The 16661-nt window shown below is 36.8% G+C and overlaps 1 protein-coding gene across 4 annotated transcripts in view; it reads left to right on the top strand.

Moving 5' to 3' along the window:
* Window positions 1-16661, top strand: part of HAPLN1 (hyaluronan and proteoglycan link protein 1) — an 83682-nt gene that overhangs the window by 41501 nt on the left and 25520 nt on the right. The window contains exons 1-2 of one of the 4 annotated variants that reach the window (XM_034959842.3): window positions 4788-4894; window positions 5878-6003. In XM_034959842.3, coding sequence (XP_034815733.1) covers window positions 5904-6003 — 100 coding nt within the window. In that variant the 5' untranslated portion in view covers window positions 4788-4894; window positions 5878-5903. Of the gene's footprint in view, window positions 1-4787; window positions 4895-5084; window positions 5288-5715; window positions 6004-16661 lie in introns of those variants that run through there. The other 3 variants (XM_034959839.3, XM_003822242.7, XM_034959841.3) reach the window with 3 other exon arrangements.

Below are 16661 nucleotides of genomic sequence, written 5' to 3' on the forward strand. Positions count from 1 at the left end.
TAGAAAGAGAATAGAAAAGTTAGGGGAAAAACAGGATAGAAATACGCTGATTTCAAAACATCGAGGAGAAAAAGGAATATAAATTTTTCGTAAATTTAAGAATGCAGGTTTCTGAGACATGAGGATCCTAAGTTCAGCCTCCCATGTTTTATACGCATGGTACAAATTCATGATTGAGATTTCTGAGATCTTTAATTAGAAAATAAACCACAAGTAAATTGTAGAAACATCTACAGCTAAGTGATACTCCAAAAAGCAGTCATTTTAAATGATTTGCTCTAAATCTAAGCAGTTTGTATGTAAGTGGCTAAGGTATTCTTAGAGATTCCTTTAGCAGTAACTGCAGGCATTGGCAAGCCTAATAAATATTAAACTGAAATATATGTCCTTATATCACTCAAATATGGTGGTATATATTGCTCCCATAAAAAACTGGGAAGTCTATGGCTGACTTGCTCATTTCTGTTTCTGCCACTGGATCTTTTTCTCCATACACTGCCAAATCTTTGCAAGAAAAACTTGATATTAAACTCCATAACAAATACTGTTCATAGAGAAGCCATGTTAAGAAATTCTTGGATCTGAGAATTGTAGTCAGTATTCATTTTGTGGTGACATTTTATTTCTTTAAACTTAGAGGCAGTATGCCAAATATTCACCATTTATTATTCATTTGCTACTTTTTTTATTGCCCTCCCTCTTATTTTTGAGTGGCCTTTTCTTCCTCTTTATTTCACCTCTCTTATAATCCCCTTATATCTTCTTCCTGTTTTCTAATGCATTTCTACCCACTTTCCACCCATCGATAATTGAGCCCATAAGGGCAGTCGTATTGGCTTCAGAGAAGAGCAGTGGACCCAGAGTGATGCTTTGAGGGACCTGCACTGCCAGTCCTGCTGAAATCATCCAAAGTCCACAGCCAGTGTTAGATATTTCCTAGACCATCAGTAAAATGACAACTATCATAACCTTACAGAAAATAAACCACGGCAAATCATCTTTTATAATGACAAATATATTGTTTAAATTGTTAACCATTTGTGGATGAGAATCTTTCCGATTATACATTTTTCAGGTTAATTCTTATAAATGTAGCAACAATATAAAGAGTTTGTAAAATAAAAGGAAAATACCCATCTGCCTATTATTTTTAGAAAATAACTAATATGTTATATGCATTCATTTCCAGTGTTTTAAAGTAACATTTTTAATTAAAACACACACACACACACACACACACACACACACACACACCCAAACTATAGATAAAAAGGAAAATGAGGAAAAGTAGAGAGGAAAAATGAACATAAGCATGGTGTTATTTCCAAGCATTGGGAAGTCTCAGAAGCTCAAACCCACACCCAGAAGAAGAACGCCCAGTAATCTTAAAAACTTAGCCCAGTGGGTCTCAAATTTGAGCATGCATCAAGATCACTGAGGGGGAAGGAGACTGCTAAATACTGATGGCTGGGCCACATCCCCCAGAGTTTCTGATTCAGTGTATCAGGGGTCCAAGAATTTCCATTCTCTAACAGTTTCCAAGTGCTGCTGCTGCTGGGAAGTGACTCCTGAACTCATTCCAAATAGCAGTTTTATGGGAGGATTTCATCTGTCTCTGAGATGGAGATGTCCTTGATTCACTATTTTTCTTACATTTATCCATAACGATCAATCAAGTTTGAGGCAGTCCTTCCCAATTTAATAACAATACCTTAGTGTTTGTGATTTGTATACTTGTTCAAGAATACTTTCAAACCAGGGAGACATTGTCATTATTTCTATTTTGTAGGTGAAGAAATTGAGACCTGACGTACTGGTTGTGAGACCTGGAATAGAGCTCACTTTTCTTCCTTCTGGTCTATGATTTTTCCCAGTTTGTCAGGTTGCCAAAGGATCAGGCCCAGGCTAAGGGAACAATAGGCTGCCCATGTCCAGACTGAAAGCTCACCACAATGAAAAGGTCTTAGCTGGACATCCAGTCCGTGGCATCAGAAAAGCTTTTTAGCTGACTTGGTAGCTTGAACTTTCACAGAACTATGCAATATGACAAGGAAAATTCCAGCTTGCATGAAGCATTAAAGGAGTTGCAAGACTGGCTAAGAGAGAGCCAACAGCACTCGTCAGGGGACCCATGACAATGATAATGGTAGTTGGGAATGCGTCTCTGGGGTCACACTGCCCAGACTTCCAGCTCCTTGTTGTACATACTGGGTACCTTACCACCCTAAGACTCCACTTCTAGAGCTGTAAAATGTGTCTAACAACATACTTACCTCAATTGAGTTGTTCTGAGAAATGGCAGTTCAGGAAATATGTAGTGTTATCTCTCAAGGCACATGAAGTAGCACACATGCCTTTAACTTGGTTTGATCTCCCCATTGCCTAATATGATAATGATAATGTAGTAGACACTTAAGAAATAGCAGTTGACCATCTTGGTATTAGACTGTTGATATTAGTATATCTGCATTTCTATCAAACTATTACTCTTTCACATTGGATAAGGTATATTGCTTCCAAATCATGGTTCAATTATCAACAAAGCGGGACTGTAAAATTACATTCCTATCATCTGTCTTTGACTATGAACACAGACATTTCAGTTTGGATTCATCTTGAAGCTGGCTGATCGAGCATCAAGATTTGTAAGGCTGTGAAAAGAGACCTTCAATGTGTGAATTGCAGGTGAACTGAGAGCACTAATTCAGGAGTTGATAATAGCTGGTTGTGGAAAAGTCTCCCCGATTGTCTAAATTTTAGCTCATATCAAAAACTGCAAATTTTTACGTAACATACCTAGACATTGAGAGGAGGCATGATTGCAAAATGCAAATAAGCAGGACTCAGATTTATTTACTCACATGACCACCTACTATGTCTGAGGTGTCCTTTTCTACTGGGACCAGCATTCAGACCCGTGGCACAGCCCTTGACCTCAATGACCTCAGTCTGGTGTGTAGCACATTGTTTTATATAGCTTATTGCTCAGACACCTGAAGACAGTGACCCTAAAGTATACTTTTCTAGTTTCATGTCTACTGGTGAGATGGTTGTTGTGCTTACCAGAGTAACAAAGATAATTTCCATTCTCACCTCCCTGGATTGCACTGAATCCAGCACAGGGTTCTCCAAAGTATTCACTGATAGAGGCCTCTAATCACAAATTACTGCAGATGTCCAATATACTTGAATTTTTCAAAGATGGTATGTATCTATCTTTCTGTGTGTGCGTATCTCTGTGTATGTGTGCCTATCTCTGTGTATGTGTGCACACATGTGAACCACCAAGACTTTGTTCATGGTACCAGAGTGATATAATTTAATTAATGAGGCAGGGCAAATCATGTTAAGAAAAATACCACCTGACTGCCTTCTTAATATGTAAGTCTTGGGAAAAATGTTTATATTCATATATAACACAAGTCAAAGTCTTAAGATCATAGTTGTAAGTTAAAGAGCTTGAATTTAAAAAGGCAACAAAAGAAATAACAAATTAAATTTGCTTGAAGGCAAATACAGACTTTGCCACTTACTAGATGTGTACCTTCCAGCAAGATTACTGTCTGTATCCCAAGAAATGGAAATATTTGTCTCACATTATTGTTCTAAGGAATCCATGAGCCATTGCAGACAAAATGCTGCTTATAGTGCTGGCGAAGAGTAGACATTCCATGAAAGGTGTTTTTATCATTGTTTATTCCCCATACTCCCTCACAAGCACTCAAGATGTTTACAATTTTAAATTAGGTTGTCAGATAGTCAGTACTTTAACACATTGGAATGAACCCTTAGTAGTATAATTTTAAATACTATGGTATGGAATTAAAGGAGATACATAGATAGATGTGTCATATATTTTTAAGACAAATGAAATTCAAGATGGCTGCAGTGGTAGGATGAACAATTCTAACCTAGTGTGTGTATCATATACAGCTCCCTACAAATTACACTATCCATGACCACACTAATGTGAACATTAATTTAGCAAACTCTCCACCTTTGCTCATCTTGACTCCTCATCTAGAATGTCTCCTGTGTTTGATTGTTAAATTATACACCTTCTTTATACTCTCTCCTCCACAGCGCCCCTTCTCTGATTCCTGTAAACAAGCAGAGAGCACATCGCAACTCTGGTACTGTTTGTCTGTTGTTTCATATTTGTGTTTACAGTTATCTCAATTATATTCCAAATTCCAAAAGGCCACCTTTATATTTGTTCACCCAAAGCACAATCCTGGGCTGAAAATAGGTAATATTTTAAACTGTAATTTTGTGGACAAAAGTTAGTGACTACAAACAACCAACAACAACAACAAAAATAAGCATTTCAAAAAAGTTCTTAGAGGAACAAGGAAGTGAACTTCTGAAAATAAGACTAGTAAATCAGGTAGAATTTTGAAGCTAACATTCTTGGTTTCCTTGACAAATAAATTTCGCAATTTGTTTGCTTATCTACATCTTCTTTATGTGATACAATGAAGAAAAAGAAAAGATTTAAAGCAAACGTGAAAGACTAAAGCCATCAGCATCACAGTAGTGCAAATCTTCACTGGGGAAAATACAGAGACGTGTTTCAGTCTCAGAAGAGACTTGGGGACCTTCTGTGAATAAGTGAATTAGGTTCTGGAGTAGAGGCTCTCCTACAAGGACCTCCAGGAACAGACTCCGAGCTCTTTAATAAGTATCCCAGGGAGGCAGGCTTTCTTGGAAAAAACAAATTAGTGTGAGAAGCCAGTACTGTGCAATTTCAGTTTTAAAAATAGCCAGTATTGTCAAGGCTGCTGTGTGCATGAGAGAAATAGAAGGTCCTTGTTAATTTTCGTGTCAGCTTCCACATTAAAACCGAGAAGCTCCACTGAAATCCTTGCCTGGCAAATACTGCAAAGGTTATAAGGTTCGTATCACTTAGAATCACTTTTGGTTCTTCCAATGACAAACTTTTGGGAGGGAAGAGGTTATGTCCCCTTTTATCACATTGGTCTTTCAATAAAGGACAGGCAAGTGATGGCTCTGCCTTTTTCACTTAGGACCAGATCTGTGCCTCCCTGTCTGTTTCAGCTTTTCATTTGCCTAATTGCCCTGGGAGGCTGGCAGGGACGTTCCCTGCAGCCGTGGATCCGCTGACTGCAGAGACCCTACCTGGCACTCTAAGTTGGTGCGTCAGCATTTTAGGTTGAAATGAATGAAAAATCAATCAGGATGACTGCAGTGGTAGCGTGCACAACTCTAACCTAGTTTGTTCATAATTTTCAACTATTCACCGTAGACCCAAGCAGTATGTAAGATGGTAAGTGAATCTGTAACAAATGTGCTGCTTCTGCTTAATCAGGCACTGTTTTTTTTTTGTCCTCTTTTCTATTTGGAACAAGCAAGTCTAACCTTCTTAGGAAGCCGCATGTAAAATGAATGATGATGTCAAGTTTCATGCAAATATTATTTGCCCTGGCTTTAGATTCAGTTTCTAATTAGACCAAGTGATAAATACTCATATACAGACATAACACGTTGCTGTTTTATTAACTTATGTTGCAACTTCAGAGGCTTACATTTTTTTAAGAGTGTTTATGTTTTTGCCACATCTCTTTGTTACTTGCTGTAATTCTCTATCCAAACTACAGTGTTTTAAATTTCTAGATTTACAATTCTGCAAAGATAGAGTTAAACACTATTTGGACTCTGGCTACATGATGGTAGCAGGAATTGTTCAAAGCTGCCGTCTTCGGCTCTTAAAGGCAGCTACAGTAACTTTCTGAACAGATTGGGTTAAATATTTTTACAGACCCATTCTATGATGATAAGGCGGTAATAAGTTGTGCAGTGCAACACTCCAAAGGGTTCCAAATCTCACAAGCCTCTTTGTATGTGATGCTCTCGCAGTGAAGAAGATTCTTTGGGCTATAAAGATGAAGAGTCTACTTCTTCTGGTGCTGATTTCAATCTGCTGGGCTGATCATCTTTCAGACAACTATACTCTGGATCATGACAGAGCTATTCACATCCAAGGTAAGGAAACACAGCTTCTCTTATCAAAGCCTAATTAATTTTAAGTTACTTAGAGTTGAGATGCTGGGCTAGTGTTTCTTAATTTTAGTTCTGCTGCATTGACTTTTTCTTTCCCTTTCTGCTAATTGGTGAACATGTTCCCTGGCTTTTGAACACTATTGCATTACAGTAGAGTTAAGAATTGGGGACAATTAAAGTTGAGTAGCTTAAGAATGTCCAGCTGCAATGAGTTGGTGTAATCGTTCAAGGCTGTTAAGTGCAGTTGCTATCTTCAAGTAAAATGGAGGCCATAAAGTTCATTTAAATGCAAGTCAGAGAGAGAAAATAGGAAGTAAAACTTAGGATATAAGGTCATTCTGTTAGAGTAACTGTTTAATCATTAAGAGAAACAATATAAATAAAATGAAAATTAGACAAGCTATTGTCCAGGAAAAAGTAGTTTACCCTATTATAATCTGCTTCAGTTAAGCTTTAGCTCCTATAGACCAATACATTGCCCCTGTACATTTCTGTTCAGCTCAGCTGATTCCTAAGCCTGAGAGCTGTAGCAGGATTTGAGGCTGCAGTACAATGCAGCTATTTCCTCAGTCCCAGCTTCAGATGAGGGACATCCTGCATTAAGAAAGCTGAGACTTATGCAATAAGAGGAACAGTTCTCTCCTTGTCCTTGGATGCTGAATAATTAAAAAAGGAATTATAGAACTTAACAGTTTAAGCAGATGATGATAATTTTAGATAAACTCCATTGGGGTACCAGAGGCATGATAAGTTTGCTAAGAGACATAAAACTCTAAGTTACATCTTCAAGGTCAAAAGCGTAGCCTCAGTAAACTGCATTCACTGTGAAAAGTATGACTTGTGAAGGTCAAATGATAGTGTAAATCTGTCTAGAAGTATTTTCCTGTACGTATTATGACTACCAAAATAGAATTCTGAATTTGTCTATGTCTAGCTATTTTAGACACATCTCTTTTAGTTTTGTTTGCTTCCAACAGCTTTATTTTTTTCTCTGTTGAACTGAGAAAAGAAATCGTAATCATACATTTTACTCTGCAAGCTGCTGACTCAGCTGTTTCTGTAATATATAGTAGAATCAGAGCTGTTTCCCAAAGACCATATGATATTTACACATAGAGATTTCTAATGAGGAATAATACCCTTTTACCTTCTAGTGACAGAATTCTAGTGACAGAATTCAATTCAGCCAAAATAGTAATACCTAGTCGTTATTAATAATACCAGTTTTATACACAATGCAATAGAAACTTAAGCCATGGTTTCAAGTTATTAGATGACAGATACCAAAGTTGTATTATGAATTGTGTACAAACCATTTAATGAAAATTGCACTCAGAGTATGAGAATAGTGTTTTAAAAATGTACTAACATTTGAAAAATTACTCCTATAAGTCAGACTCAAGTTATCTCAGGAAGGAAAACTTCTGTTACTCCAGCCTTTCCATTCCCATCTCCTCTGTTGAAACTTAGTGCAAGGGGATTTCTGACCCAGAGTATCAGGATTATCCAGATTATTTGCATACACTGTCCACATTTTTAAAAAGGCTTGATAGTCCACTTCATTTTAATTGTAAATTCATATTCTTAGAAAGTGCAGGCTTGCCTCGAAGAGTTGCTAAAGAGCTTTCAAGTAATAGAACTATATTTGGCTTGTGGAAATTTAATGCGAAATGTGATTTGGGTCATAGGATTATGACCCATAAACGAAATACCTGTTCTCATTACTTTTTTCCCAACAATTTTTTTGTGATAGCATTCAGATTGAATTTTCAAATCCCACAGTCCTTCAGAGAAACTGCTTCCAAGTGAGCTTCCATAATTCCAGTTGTTTTTTATAATGCAAAAATAAATCAGGTAGCACAAGAATCAACAAAGCAGATTACTTACTTGCTTCGTTACTTACTTGAAATACTGCATATTTTCTTATATTTAAAACTTTTATTTATCAAACATAGCCCAGAAGGAATTTTAGGGAGCTGAAATCCTCACAAATTTTTTGAAGAATTTAGTCAGATGATTAAATCAGCTATCTCAATCTCAGATTCTTGAATGGTACTGATAAGCAGTATGAGCTTCTGTTAGTGATGGAAAATAGTTGAAAATTCACGTTGCTGTAAAAATATCATTACTCTCTCCTATTTTTGATTAGATTTCTATTTTTTTACTCCAAGTTCCCAAGGTCTGAACAACATTGGGAAAATTGTGCAAATCAGCCTCAAATTTTTGTTGGCTGCCTTGATGCAGAAGCTCAACATTTTAATGATACATTTTTGAGTTCCATGTGTATGGGTTAGCTAATTGTTTTTCTGAAGGCCTCCTCATAATTTTGTTGTGGGAGGTTTTATAGAGATATAGACACACAAAAAAAGTTTAATCTGGATATTAAAAAAGAAAGAAAGAAAGAAAGCCGGGCACAGTGGCTCATACCTGTAATCCCAGCACTTTGGGAGGCCGAGGCGGGTGGATCACGAGCTCAGGGGTTTGAGACCAGCCTGACCAACATGGTGAAACCCCGTCTCTACTAAAAATACAAAAATTAGCTGGGCGTGGTGGCAGGTGCCTGTAATCCCAGCTACTCAGGAGGCTGAGGCAGGAGAATTGCCTGAACCCGGGAAGCAGAGGTTGCAGTGAGCCGAGATGGTGCCACTGCATTCCAGCCTGGGCAACAGAGCGAGACTCCATCACACACACACACACACAAAAAAAACAAAGGTAAAAAGGCAGATGGCCAGGAAAGAAAATAGCAAGTGTAGACCCCTATGCAAGGTGTTTCTAGTGAAAAACACTTCTCTGGTAATGAGAAAGAAATCTCTCCCAGCTTCCCATGGAAAAAGACTTAGCTTTAGATAAAAATTTCACACACACTAATCCATTTCCTTTAATTTTTCATTGAAATAATTTGATCGTACAGGAAAGCAAACTTCATTTGTCCACAAAGTCTACTAAAAATATGCAATCAAGATATTAGCTTGTATATAACATACTGTCCTCAATGTAGGCAATAGTTATGTTCTCAAATACTTCTACAGGAAGAGGGGCCACTGTTAATATCCTCTCTATATACTAAATTAATGGATTTTGTTCCTCATGTCACAATGTGGCTACTTTACTTTACTTTTAAATCCTTTGAAACTTGAGACCATTAGGAAGAGTTTTACATGGAGTATCAAATCACACAGAAAGAATAATATTTATAATATTTGTATCAGGTCCAAAAACTTTTGTGTAGCCTTTCAACTACCGTAGAATTTTAGAGATGATGAATACACTCTTTAAAATACAACTTTTCAGAAGACATTTACAGATAACAGAGAAATTTTATGACCATTTGCCTATTAACCAATATACAAAGCAAAATAGATGAACATGTAACTACTTGACCTTATCAAGGTCAGAGTCAGTGCTTCCTGCATTTGGTGTTCAAGCAGAGGTCTTCCGATGACAAGTCTCAGTCTTTCCTGTAATGCCACTAACTAGCTTAGACCTTGGAAAATTTACTTAATCTCTCCAAATCCCAGTTACCCCATCTGTAAAATCAGACCTAATGCCTGCTTATTCAATAGAGCTTTGTGAGAATTAAATGAGATAATATATGGAAAGTGCTTAGTACAGTGCCTGGTTCCCAAGAGCCGATACTTATCCAGGTGGTTGTTATCATTATGTTTATTGCTTCCTCCCTGTTATGGAAAATTGATTTTTAAATAGAAAACAGACTACAAATACTGGTTAAAAAAATTCATGCTTTTCAAAGTACATTTGTTAACAGAACATATCATCACCTTAATTCTAATAAAGTAAACATTTTATAAGTTCTTTTCTTTGCCTTCTTTAATTTCACAATTTAAAATGTCCCCATTCATATTATTACTTTAATTTTTATTTATTTATTTATTTTTGAGACGGAGTCTTGCTCTCTCGCCCAGGCTGGAGTACAATGGCTCAATCTTGGCTCACTGCAACCTCTGCCTCCCAGGTTCAAGCGATTCTCCTACCTCAGCCTCCTAAGTAGCTGGGATTACAGGTGCCTGCCACCGTGCCCTGCTACTTTTTGTATTTTTAGTAGCAGCGGGGTTTCGCAATGTTGGCCAGGCTGGTAATTCCTGACCTCAGGTGATCAGCCCACATCAGCCTCCCAAAGTGTTAGAATTACAGGTGTGAGCCACCACGCCCAGCCTCCCCAGTCACATTAAATATTATCTGACCATTTTTACTTTCCTGGTAGAAACTAAAGTTCTCCAAACATAAGTAATATTTTCCCTTAATGTATTTACTATGTGAGCACAGATCCACTACTTTAAATTTTTGTAAGGCAGAACAAGAGGAACTCCCAGAAATGAAAACTGTGTCCTTCTATTTAATAAGTAAAAGTAATTGTTACTTTTGTCAACAAATAAAACAAGTAGATTTACTTAATAAGGAATTGCCAGAAGTTTATGTCTGTAAGTAGAAAAAAATAAAGTCTATCCAGAACCGCTGGCAGAAGTGCACACTCCTCTCTCAGCTTCACTATTCCTCCTCCTGCTGCGTGTCCTGAACCTGCCTCCCCTTCTTCAAATCTGGTTCAGTCCTCACACGGACCTCCTGCTAACATGCCTCCCTCCCTCATCAGATTGTCTCTCAGCTTTGTAACTAACTCCAACTATAGAGCAGTGCCAGGCACATAGTAGGTGCTCAATGTATGTTTGTTGAATAAGTGAGTGAACAAATGAATGATGAAGGTAATGAGATACTTCTAAATTGTCACTACCATAATGAGCATTTGTTAAATGCTGTGACATCGCTGGCATTTAGCAGCATGTGACACATTGTGTGCACTTAATGAACATTAGCTAGATGACTGCTTTCACTCCGTAATGTTGGCATCAGCTAAATCATAGTTCACACAATTTAAGAACTTAAAAGGACTTTGGTAGCGATTGTCTAGACCAATCTTCCAATTCGCGAATGAAGAAATCAAGACTCAGAGCTTTGCATTGCTTGTCCCAGGCTACCTGGCTGATAAAAGTCCGTTTATCTAGTTAACCCCTTCCTTTTCTTCAAATCTGAGCTTATTTCTCACCTTTTTAATGAAGTCACCCTGACTATTGCAATCTGTCCCCCTCTAGTATCCTAATCTCTCTCACCCTTCTTTTCTTTCTCTCTGTAGCACTGGCTGTATACTCTACTTATTTTTATGTAATTGTTTGTCATCTGTCTCTACCACAAGAATATTGAACAGCTTCATGAAGGCAGGAATCTTTGTGTGATGCATCCCAGTCACATAAACCCAACAACTGGCACATAGTAGGTGATCAATACATGTTTGCTAAATAAATCCAGGACCAAAATCCAGTTGTTTTTTCTAATCAAGTTTTAGTTCAGCCTTTCCAAATCCCAGGGAAATATTTTCAATTCATGGAATGAGAAGCAGCAGATGAACAAGAGAATTATGAATTTGGGTTGCAAATTTTGTTTGGTCTTGTGCATGGCTCCCACATAACATGCAGCATCTGATACTCCATGAGAGTCCGCCAAAGACAAGTTGCAGCAATCTTCCTCATGCATGTATGCAGCTTTGAAGAGTATTGGATTTACATTTGGTCACTGCAATGCTATCCTGTTCCTTATGTAATAACTGCAGATTTGGGATTTGGTGGTACAGAATGTATCACAAGGAGTGGGTGAATCTAATAATGTATGATCACAAACCATCTATACAGCCAAAGTTTAATGGGAGAACTGGATACATGTTACTCTGTCTTAATTTTCTCTCTCCCACCTAAAACTTATTTAAACTATCTGAGTCTGTTTGGAAAAGCTACATCAATTCATTTTTGTCTTTTTGAGGCAGAATATCTTGTTTGCAGCCACCAAAGCAAAATCTACAAATACCAGGAAAAATATCTACAAATATTTTATAAATCACAGGTGGAAATATACTTATATATATAGTTAATAGTTCTGTCTAAAAACTAATAGCTATAAAACATCAGAGAATTCCATCGTGGAATTATAAAAATTAGCACATCATCCATATTAGATGACTAAATCTTAAATTTCTTATCAATTTACAAGAGGGCATGAAACCAAAAATGATAATAAGAACACACAGCATTAAACATAGGCTTGCCATTTGATCAAACTTGGAATATCACCATATTAATATAATAAATGAGCTCAAAAGAACAAAAGTATATATGTAGGAGTATACATACATATGTAAAAATACTCATATATTGCACCCATGCATATACACCTATAGACAACTTATTTATTCAACAAATGTGTTAGGTGCTTATGTAGTGGCATTAGGGATATGATGACAAAACATACAGTCTCTGCATTCAATAATTTATAGTGTAGTGAGAGAGACAGTCATTACTAAGAATAAAGAGCTATTAATCATGGTAACAGAAATATATATTTTCTTACCAACTTTGCTTCTGTCAGTAGGCATAATTGCTAGCCCATGTCCTAGTCTTCTTTGTATTTGTGTGTCCTTTTGAGAAAACAGAATTCAGCCATTTGCTGAACATTGGCCACCTCCATGCAAAACACTGGGTTATTCTCTGTGGAAATATAAACCATCTCCTCAGTGTTTACTGACAATATTATCAAGGCAACAAGCAAGCAAGAAAAAATAAAATAAGTGTTAAATAAAGGTGGAAATGTAGAGAAAAGAGTAAGTAGTTACCAAACTAAAAGAGCTTATTATTTAGAACTTTGAACTATATCCATTAAATTTTTAATCACTTAATAGAGCTGAACTCATAAAATACATCTTAAAAATATTTCTAAATTTGATATTGAAAAATCTAGAATGCTGAATTCTATGCTATTCTGTGAACTATTAAAACAATACAGTTCTATAATATTTCCAGGTATAAAAGCTTATATTGAATAATCTTTGCAGGTAGTAACAAATCCATACTAAATAGACATTGTTTTCTCTGTTTTATCCTTTGTGCTGAAATCAGCATAGTATGTGTGAAGCCAATGATTGTTTGGAAACTCTCCCAAATACCAAGAAAACCCTATTAAATAGTGACGCCTTTCTTTTTGGTTGCAGCTCTACAAGAACCTTGACTCAGCTAAAGCACTATAGCTTAATGGCTTAGTGTTACAGTGATTTCAACATGATGATTCTCTGATTTTACCAAATATCAAGAAATAATAGCTTTAGATTTCTTTATTGATTATGTTCTTTAAGTGGAAAGTGGAAAATTACCATTTTGGAAGAGTCTTTTGGAATACAAACACCAAAATGCTAAGAAATTAAAATATTCAATCAAGAGGTTATCAAACTAATAGTATCTAGGGAGAAAATGAAATCGTTTTTAAAGCAATATTCTTATTTCAAAATGAAAACATTAAAAACATAGGAAATTATTTGAAATAAAATTACTTCAAAAATATTTTGTGTATTTTGTGTTGCCACAATACACTAGCCCTAGACTTGTCTGCCTTCAAGAATGATTATCAAGTAGTCAGTACAAATAGTATCATTTTAATCTTGGTTTAATTCAACATGTTGGTTACTTGACTTCACTGTTTGTTAGTCAGTGACTAGTCACCATGTCTAAGGTGTGTGGAGTAATATTTACATGCTCAGGGATTGTGCTGTGGAGTATACTGAACAAAATAAGTTAAATAAGAATTCTCTCTACCTTTTCCAAACACTGTTAACTCAAAAGAAAAACAGACATTTTGGATTTAGAAAACCCAGAAAGGCCATAATCCATCATGTATAAAACGAATGAAGTATGTTAGAACAAGAAGCATTTTACTACAGTCAAGTATGGAGATTAGGTAAAAAAGTAGGAACAAAGGAGAGTCCTATCTTATTTCTAAAGAGGGATTGAAAGTTTAAAATAAAAACGCCTTTGAAAACATACCCTTGAAGGGAGGAGATTTCCACTTCTAGCTGATTCTATTTGAAATGCTGCTTCCCTCCCTGCTTTAGCTTGTTCCTGGAAAGCATTGGAAATTATGTTGTCTTTTTGGCTCAGAGTTACTGAAGGGTAGAGAAAGAGCAGGTGAAAGGAAAGACATGTAAGTCAAAGATATGTATAATGTAGCCTTATACATTACAAGATATATGACACAAATGTATTTTCTTTCTAGATGACTATATTTGTTCAGAATGATTTCACGATTATCTATGACTAATAATATTGCTGGCAAAAAATAATGAACACTTTTATACAAGGCTTTTTATTCTCTTTTTTTTCTTTTTGGTTTCTTCAGCACAGAAAGGTAAATTATAAATTTTTAAATTTTCAAATTTTCTTCTCCAGTATTATATGTGTTATGAACAATTCTTACTTTCTCTTGAAAATTGTTGTCAATTATGCTGTCAGGCTTTAAATCTCCAAAAATCTGCATATGATTATTTTCATATCCTCATTTTGCTTTGTCTTTTATCACAGTCATTAACAAAGGGCCTTAATTAAGAGCTTAAAGTACCAAAGTACTAAAAAGCTGATTAGATAGTTAATGCTTCCTTTAAATGTTTCCGTATAAACAGAATACCTTATTCTAAAAGATGCATATGGTAACAGCATTTCATAGACCTCCCACAATATATTAAAATCAAAGTGTGTTCCAAAATAAAGCTTCTTGAACTTCGGCCTTTTTTCTTACAACTCATTATTTGGCTTATGTACATAATTGAATAAATAAATGAAAGCAAATGTACATATAAATAATAAATATAAAAGTTTTTTTTGGAAGACACGGTGGCTCACATCTATAATCTCAGCACTTTGGGAGGCCAAGGGGAGCAGATCATTTGAGGTCAGGAGTTTAAGACCAGCCTGGCCAACATGGTGAAACCCTGTCTCTACTAAAACTACAAAAATTAGCCAGACCTGGTGTCTCATGCCTGTAGTCCCAGCTGCTTGGAAGGCTGAAGCAGGAAAATCGCTTGAACCCGGGAGGAGGAGATTGCAGTGAGCCGATATTGCGCCACTGCACTCCAGCCTGGGTGATAGAGTGAGACTAGGGCTCAAAAAAAAACAAATGTTTTTAAGGGAAAAAAAAGGTTGTGAGAGAGCACTGAGGGGGCAGTGGGCCCAATGGCGTTCGTTTGCCATTGAGGACGAGTTTGGGAGGTGCCCTCTAAGCAAGGACATCAAGCTGAGATCTGAATAATGAGTGGGAGACAGTCACATAAAAAACCAGAGGCAGAGCATTCCAGGGAGAAAAAGTAGAAAATGCAAATTCTCTGAGATTAGAATAGGCTTGATGCTTTCAAACTGAAAGAAGCCCAAGAGACTGCAGCCTGTCAGAGGGGAGGTTGTGCTTTCAGAGAGTAGGCAGGAGGCAGACCACAGTACTTTATAAGTGGTCCAGAGTTCAGAGTTCAGACTTTATTCCAAAATCATTTGAAAATGTTTAAAAGGTTTGTTTGAGCAAAGGGTGACATAATGTGATTTACATTTATAAAAGACCATGTGAATAATGGATTACGGTGGGCCAAGAGTAAAGGTGAGGCTACCTTTTAGGAGGATCTTGAAAGTTCAGGTGAGAAATCATGGTGGCAGGGACCAGGATGGTAGCAGTAAAAAGGGATGGAGATGAACCAATTTGAAAAAAAAAAAAAAAAAAGTGAAGGAAGAAATGGCAGCAATTACTGATAGATTGGATGTAGGAATTAAGGGAAACAGACACCTCGAGCTCAGCTGCTAGAGTCTGGCATGAACCGAAGGATGGATGATGGAGGCATAAACTAAATTGAGAAAGACTGGGAGAACAGATTTGGGCGAGGGAGGAGGGACTCAAGTTAGTTATTTGTCATTCAATATAGGACCAACAGGAAGATGGGTTTACTAGTTTCATGCTCAGGAAGAAGTATAATGCAAGAATGTTTTGGAATCATCAGCACATAAGTGGTATTTACAACTATGGGACCAGATGAGATCACCTGGGGAGGGGGGATATGCAGATAAAGGGAAGGAGATGGACCTAGTATGAGTTTTGAACACCCTCAGTACCGACAGGTTGGATAAAGGAAAATGCAGAGGGCACATATTCACTTCCCAGAGTCTGAACCTTGATCACTGATGTGTGGAATTACTTTTCTCATATGATTTTTTAAAATTTTAAATTAGTTGCAAGTATTTGGACATAAGAGATTTTTGCATTAAAAATGTAGTTCTAGCCTCTGTTGAAAAATCCAAAGGCCTGCTATTTTTCAGCCTTCATCCTCTTAAGACAGCATCACTGGGAACCTGTATCTGCTGACAGTTTAGAACGGGGCCTGTGCTCCCCACAATAGGTACAGTCTTTTCCACTCTTTATCATCCTCATCATGTCCAGGTGCTCTCTTCACTCCCCTCAGCCTTGCCCACCTGGGCATTTGTGTTTGACTTGCCTTTTGTTTTGTTTCAGCACTAAACTTATTACCTGACCCATTGTAGGCTATTGATTCATGTTTATTAGATTAAAAAATCAAAGTTCCTTTTTATCCTCTGTTGCCTCTAGGATTGACTCCTGTGATGGGATTATTTCGACGTCTTCTTTACTAAGTGAAGACATTAGCCTTATCAGTATATACAACCAACAGTGTCATTCTACAAATTACAAATTACTTAACCTCACACTTCACCACAAAGTGGAAGTGGTCTGAACGGAGACAAGTAGAGTTGAGCTCTATGCCT

The sequence above is a fragment of the Pan paniscus genome, chromosome 4, assembly GCF_029289425.2.
Source record: "Pan paniscus chromosome 4, NHGRI_mPanPan1-v2.0_pri, whole genome shotgun sequence".
Classification (NCBI taxonomy): Eukaryota; Metazoa; Chordata; class Mammalia; order Primates; family Hominidae; genus Pan; species Pan paniscus.